General features: G+C 39.3%; 1 protein-coding gene across 2 annotated transcripts in view; it reads right to left on the bottom strand.

Moving 5' to 3' along the window:
* Positions 1-853: 853 nt before the first annotated feature.
* Positions 854-6,270, bottom strand: part of FBXO8 (F-box protein 8) — a 67,993-nt gene continuing 62,576 nt past the window's right edge. For both annotated transcript variants that reach the window (XM_063458164.1, XM_063458165.1), the window contains exon 8: positions 854-1,416. In XM_063458164.1, coding sequence (XP_063314234.1) covers positions 1,229-1,416 — 188 coding nt within the window. In that variant the 3' untranslated portion in view covers positions 854-1,228. The remainder of the gene's footprint in view (positions 1,417-6,270) is intronic.

Genomic DNA, 6,270 nt, shown 5'->3' with positions numbered 1-6,270 from the left:
AGTGTCCCTTCTCCACCCCCACTCTATGGGTGGCCAGTGGGGGCTATTTGTAGAATATAGAAATTGATTTTACTTTGTCCACTGCCCTTATGTAGAGAGCAAAATTAGCTTATGAAGTAGGAAAAGCAAAGGCTCGTTCAGCGTGCTCTGACATACAAATCGTCCCACGTAAGTCTCACTTGTCAGAGTGCTAAGTGTATAATTATAGTGAGGAGCTACTGGCTGGTCACTGTTTAGTAGATATCCCCCTGTCCGCCGCAATGAGATTGGTGGCAATAAGTGAGGTAAAGCTCCGTTATAGTAATGTGGAGATCATATTGTCCATTTAGGTGCTTTATTTTCTCCTCAACTATTTGCCAACTGGCAGCAAAGAGTTCTAAAAAAATAAATAGAGGAAAAAAATAAAACATTTATCAACTTTCAATTTATTGGGCATTATGTGCCTGTTAAATGAAATTAAATCACCTCATCCATTATCTTTAATATAAAAGATAAATACTGTTTATTCATTTATTACTGGTATTTATAAAGCACCAACAGATTCCGCAACGCTGATTTTGATATTCAAACTCATATTATCGGCTTCCACAAAGCATTTAACAGCTGTAATGTAATCCATCCAAACCGATATATGGCTTAATGGGAGCCGGTAAACTGCCAAAAAGCATGAACAGCTCAAATTAAATTGAGGCTAGTTGTGAGAGGGGAATTATTTCAAGAATGGGAGTCATACAGTCACTCATTTGTAAGAAGTTGGAATTTTTGAAAGGTAAAGTTACAATAAAAAACACACGCATTAGTTAAAATACCTTACATATTTAATATTTTATATTACGATTATAAATCTCTTTAGTTTAGTATGTACAAATTACAAAGTATTAAAAAATAATGCATTGGTAAACGCGTTGGAAAAAAAACAAAAAAATCTAGTGTTTAGATCCTTTACCCTGAAAAATGCCTACATTGTTATGTCAGTTTAACAGTCGTAGATGGCTAGGTCAGTCTAATGGCACTGTTATGTGCAAGATACGATACTATTAATAAAAAAATAATATTCTTCACGGTTCGTGGTCAATTTCTATGAAAGCATAGAACACATAATTAGATTGTAGACTGAGGTTAGAATGGCCAGCACTAACATAACCCCAATGTCTGGCACTCGGTCAAAGCTTTGGAGAGCAGTAGCTGTAGTAGTTCACTATTGTTCTAGAACCTAGAATGTGTGCTTTTAAACAGCAACATGGCCAACAAGGTAAATATTGTCGTAAAGATGCCCTACAAATTCTTCACTAATATTCTGAGCAGCACGGCGTGTATTTCTGATAAACTCTCTCTTTGACATTTTGTTCTTCACATGAGGACTGGCGAGGTCGATGGAAAGTAGAATCAAAGAATAGCATAGAACATACACTGCATCTAAACCAACAAAAAAAAGAAAAACAATGTGTCACATTAATAGCATACTGTTGAAAACAAAATGTATGAAAACAGTGGAAATTACAAATGCAATAATTACAAAAATTGTTATGATAATATAAAATGGAAACTTTATTATTGTCTGTGGCATATTTTACCAACAAGGATATAAAAAGGATTTTGTTTTTTAATATTAGTTTCTCATCCTTTCTTGGTATTCCCCCATCCCCCTCTGTAAATCACCATCTTTGAAAAGCCTTCATATTTTGTTTTTTAATTAATCAGATTGAAGGTATAACACCAGTGAGAGAGACGTTCAGTAGTATAACATGCAGGAATGCAATGTTTGAGTTTATGAATCCTGTATATGGTTGAAAAGTGATCTGAGGCACATAACAACTGGGATCTCTTTGGTATTTTTAAGTTTTAAGAGCTACTATTTTTTTTATTTTACAATATAATTCATTGGTGAACAAGAAGGGATATGGATAAAGGAGAAAATGTTATTACTGTAAAGAAACACTCCTTGAGAACAGGGATACAGAAATATCCTTTGTTTTTGTTGCAATGCATTAACTCTCCCCAAGTTAAAAGGGTAATCCAGATGTGGACCCCGTGCTCACTCTGCCTAGAGGGGTATCAGCTACACCTCACTGACGAGGCCCAAAGAAGGCTGAAACGATCATCTGGGGCTGCTGTATCTCTCATGCAGAGAGAACTTGCTGGGATTTCGAGTCTGGACTGCCCTTACGGGTGGGATCATTCTGAAATGCTTCAGAATATGTTGTCTCTGTAATGGCACAAGTGAGCAAAACCTTTTGATTTACCGAAGGGCAAGATACTAAGTTTCTCTATGCTTTTGTCACATTAGGTTGTTAGAGTAGGACCTGCCAAAAATGGGGTACATTATTGACACTGTGGCAGGCTTATGCAATGTATGATCATATACTGTAACTAAACCCCCATTATTTTTGCCTAGATTAGGTGTTTTTTTTTTTAAATAACGAATAATATCTGTAAGCTTTGAAGTTGCTGTTTAATGGATGAGTGAGTGCGTTGGATCTTGGGTATTGTATGAATTGGCCCCAGCAGCACCCCATTTGTGCATGTTCAGGTGAGTGCAGCTCGATAGACAGATATAGATATATATATAAAAAAAGAAAGTCTGACCTGGGTACAAGCAGCTTAATTCAAACCCCAAACCTGTACAGCAGTGACTTGATGCACTTCCAGGATAAGTAATCAAACCATTTACAACCTACCTGAGTCCTGCCAGGAGCATGCTGCTGCCTCAAGCTCCTACCACGGAGCAAAGCTTAGCTATGCAGAGTTGGCTGAGAGGTCTCAGTTGATACTCCGAAAATAAGAGCAACTCTACACAATGGTGCTAAGCCCAATTGAGCTGAAGGAGCTTCTAACAGGACCCAGATAAGTTGTTAATATTTGAAACTGAGCTGGGAAAGAAGGACCTTGGTAAGTGAGGTGACTAAGAACTCGATGGTCACTCTGCTTATGCGTCAGAGTCCATGTGTGGAGATGGGAGAAACGTGCAGATAGGCAACCATCACCACAACACTCCACTGACATGACCTTTATAGCAGACTGATCAGACAGAAGCTTCTCCTCATGGCAAGATCCACTTGGAAATTACAAAAACACACATAAAGGGCTAACTGTAAAAAACAAGATTCTCTGATCTGATGAAATGAAGATTGAACTGTTTGGCCTCAATTCAGGTCAGGTCAGGTCAGGAACTCACCAAACACTTTGGGGTGTTTTCCAGTAGCAGGACCTGGGAGACTGGTCAGGGTTGAAGGAAAACTGAACACAAGTAAATACAGAGATATCCTTCATGAAAACCTGGCCCAAAGCACTATGAACCTCAGGCTTGGCCAAAGGTTTACCTTCCAACAAGAGAATGACTCTAAGCATAAGCCAGGGACAATGAAAGTGGTTTATGGATGATTCTGTGAATGCCCTTGACTAACCCAGCCAGAGCATAGACTTGAACACAATTCAAGTCTCGGGGAAGACATGAAAACGCTCTCCAATGTCGGCTCCCATCCAACCTAACAAAGCTTGAGAGAATCTGCAGAGACGAATGGCACAAATCCAACAAAATTTAAACATTAAAAAGACACTATTAGTCACCAGAACCATTACAGCTTAATGTTGTAACATTATTCATAATAACCAAATTTGTTTCATGAATGTGACTATTGTGGCAGTATATCTGTGTAACAAATAAAGAAATATATATATATATATATATATATATATACCAATACATAGATACAAATGAGCTCAGCACTTTCTTTATTATGGACATTTACGATGTCACTTATATTTGTACTACTGAAACTAAATATGAAATGCTGCAGACTAGAAGTGAGGGAAAGAAATGCATTATTGTATTATTTTTGTTTAATCAAAAAAAATTTCAGTCTCTTTTTTATTTAGGTCATAAAGTGACATAAGCAGAAATGCATATGACATATCGGTAATAAAACAATAAGAGAATGCTACGAGAGAGTAGAAACAACTGAGTAGCTGTAAAGTGTCACTTCCATCCCTATGCAAACAGTGCTTTATCGTGACATATCAAGGAGCCACACAGGAGGCCCAAAGGAGGGTCACCACTCTCCACATAAGGAGTGCCCAGGAAGAGATTGCAATTATACCATGGGAACTCAAACTAGCACTACAGTAAATGTGTATTACACAGGATCAGTGCCCATGATGGGTAAAATGACAGACTCAGAGGAATGCATGCCAAATATCTGCACAAGTTAAAACAAATCCAAGAATCAGCCCCTAACCAAAGGGGACCACAGGAGGAGGGGGAGGAAGGATGCCTTCTTGCAAGGTAAAAAGAGAAATCCATGGTAGGACATTATATTCTCGACAGGGGAACAGTGTACCTAACATGGGAGCAAAACGAGTAAAGATAGCAGAAATAATAACATAAAACATTAGAGCATATCTGGTGTCACAATGTTGTAGAGTGGTTCAGGTAGCTGCATCCAGCCTTCCTCCCCTAAGAGGTGTAAATGGGACAGTCTTGGCAAGATCCCTCGCATGTGATGTAGACGTTTCTGTCACAGGCGGGGATTGCAGGGAGTCCCAATGCTTGCAGATACGGTTCGACTTAGGACATGGAGGCAAGTGTCAGCGAGATGCAATTCCTGACCACCATCAAGGCCCTTTGGAGGCCCTACCTATATTCCACACCAGCAAAGCTGGCTTATAACAGGAATGAATGCCCTCCTCCACTGTAGTGTTTCTTGTTAAGTCATGGAAGAAAGTGAGTTGAGGGGACTCAAAAGGTAAACAGGGTCTTGCCCCCTTCACTGCTGCCAGGATGCGTTTTTTGTCTGTGGGCAAGTGGCATCGAAGTATTACATCACAGGGAGCTGTCGTAAGTTTCTTCCTGGGTGCACTGATTCTGAAGCAGCCATCAAAAGTGAGCATTTTCATCTAAGTGTGTGGGGGCAAGCAAGAGTCGAGATTGTAGGGTATGTAAGACGGACTGATTGTGTCCGGTACACCACTGATCTTAATATTATCACACCTATTATGTCTTCAATGAGGTCTATCTAGGTTAGTAAAGCTGAGTGGGAAGACTGGAGCTGAAGTAAATCTTCCTTGAGGCCCTGTATGTCCTGCTGCACATCAAGGATATCCTCTTCGGAGGTTTGCACCTGGGCCGTCACTGCTTGGACCTCCGCACCAAGTCCACATTTGCCCTAAACATTTGCCTTGTTTCAAGTAAAAGATTGTGGATATCAAGTTTGGTAGCTGGAATTAAGACATCTCGGTCTGTTGCTACCACAGGGGTTGTCGGAGGCTGTTTAAGTTCTGTGGGATCATCCGGGGACAAGTCAGAACTTGTAGAACAGGCATCTGGCTCTAGCATGGTAGGTATCTTCTGAGCTATTGGACATTCCAGTAATGCCCTGATATCACGGTTATCTCTATTCACCCCTGCTTGCGATCTCTGGAATCTGCGTCCCATAGTGGCTGTGCAATGTTTAATCAAATTTTGATATACATAACCCTTTAACCCCTTAAGGACCAAACTTCTGGAATAAAAGGGAATCATGACATGTCACACATGTCATGTGTCCTTAAGGGGTTAAAACTTGGAAAACCATACTAACAAAACTGCAAACATACACCTTGAAACAGATTAATTAAGGGTTTCTAAATTTAACACACCAATGAACGAAGATCCATGGTAGCTTCTTGTCACTATCCATGACTATTTTACAACTAATAATTTTTAGTTTGACCTTTTGACTAACTCCATGTGTTTTCACTTTCAGTTTTACAGTTGAATTTATGTTATCTCAGCTCCCATAGGACATTACTACAGTACAATTGCACCCAAAAGGAAAGTAGGGAAATGTTTTATATTTTAAATAAGTTTCCATATCAGTCCTGACAGAAGCCAGATGATGTAATCTGAGAATAATCACCTAATAATTTACAACACATTTAGTAACAAATATGCATATTAGAAATAATATACTTCAGTCATAGAAAGGCATTTATACAGATTTGTACAACAACATACCATAAAGTGTTTTTACAATCATAAAATATATTGCGTGCCTATATTTGGGGTTTTAATCTCACTATTCCATCTACGGTTGGCTGGAGTGAAAAGGGGTGCACTGATTAGAGCAGAGCTGCCCAATAGCTAGATTCCCACTGATGTTGTAGAACTACAACTCCCATGATAATTCTAGAGGCATGCAAAGCATCATGGGAGTTGTAGTTCTACATCTGGGGATTTACCTATTGGGCAGCCATGGATTAGAGGAATATAGTTGGGAGACATGGAAGTGGCAA

Source organism: Pelobates fuscus, chromosome 6, assembly GCF_036172605.1.
Source record: "Pelobates fuscus isolate aPelFus1 chromosome 6, aPelFus1.pri, whole genome shotgun sequence".
NCBI lineage: Eukaryota > Metazoa > Chordata > Amphibia > Anura > Pelobatidae > Pelobates > Pelobates fuscus.
Note: the sequence above shows the minus strand (reverse complement) of the source record. Positions and strands in the feature narration are given on the sequence as shown.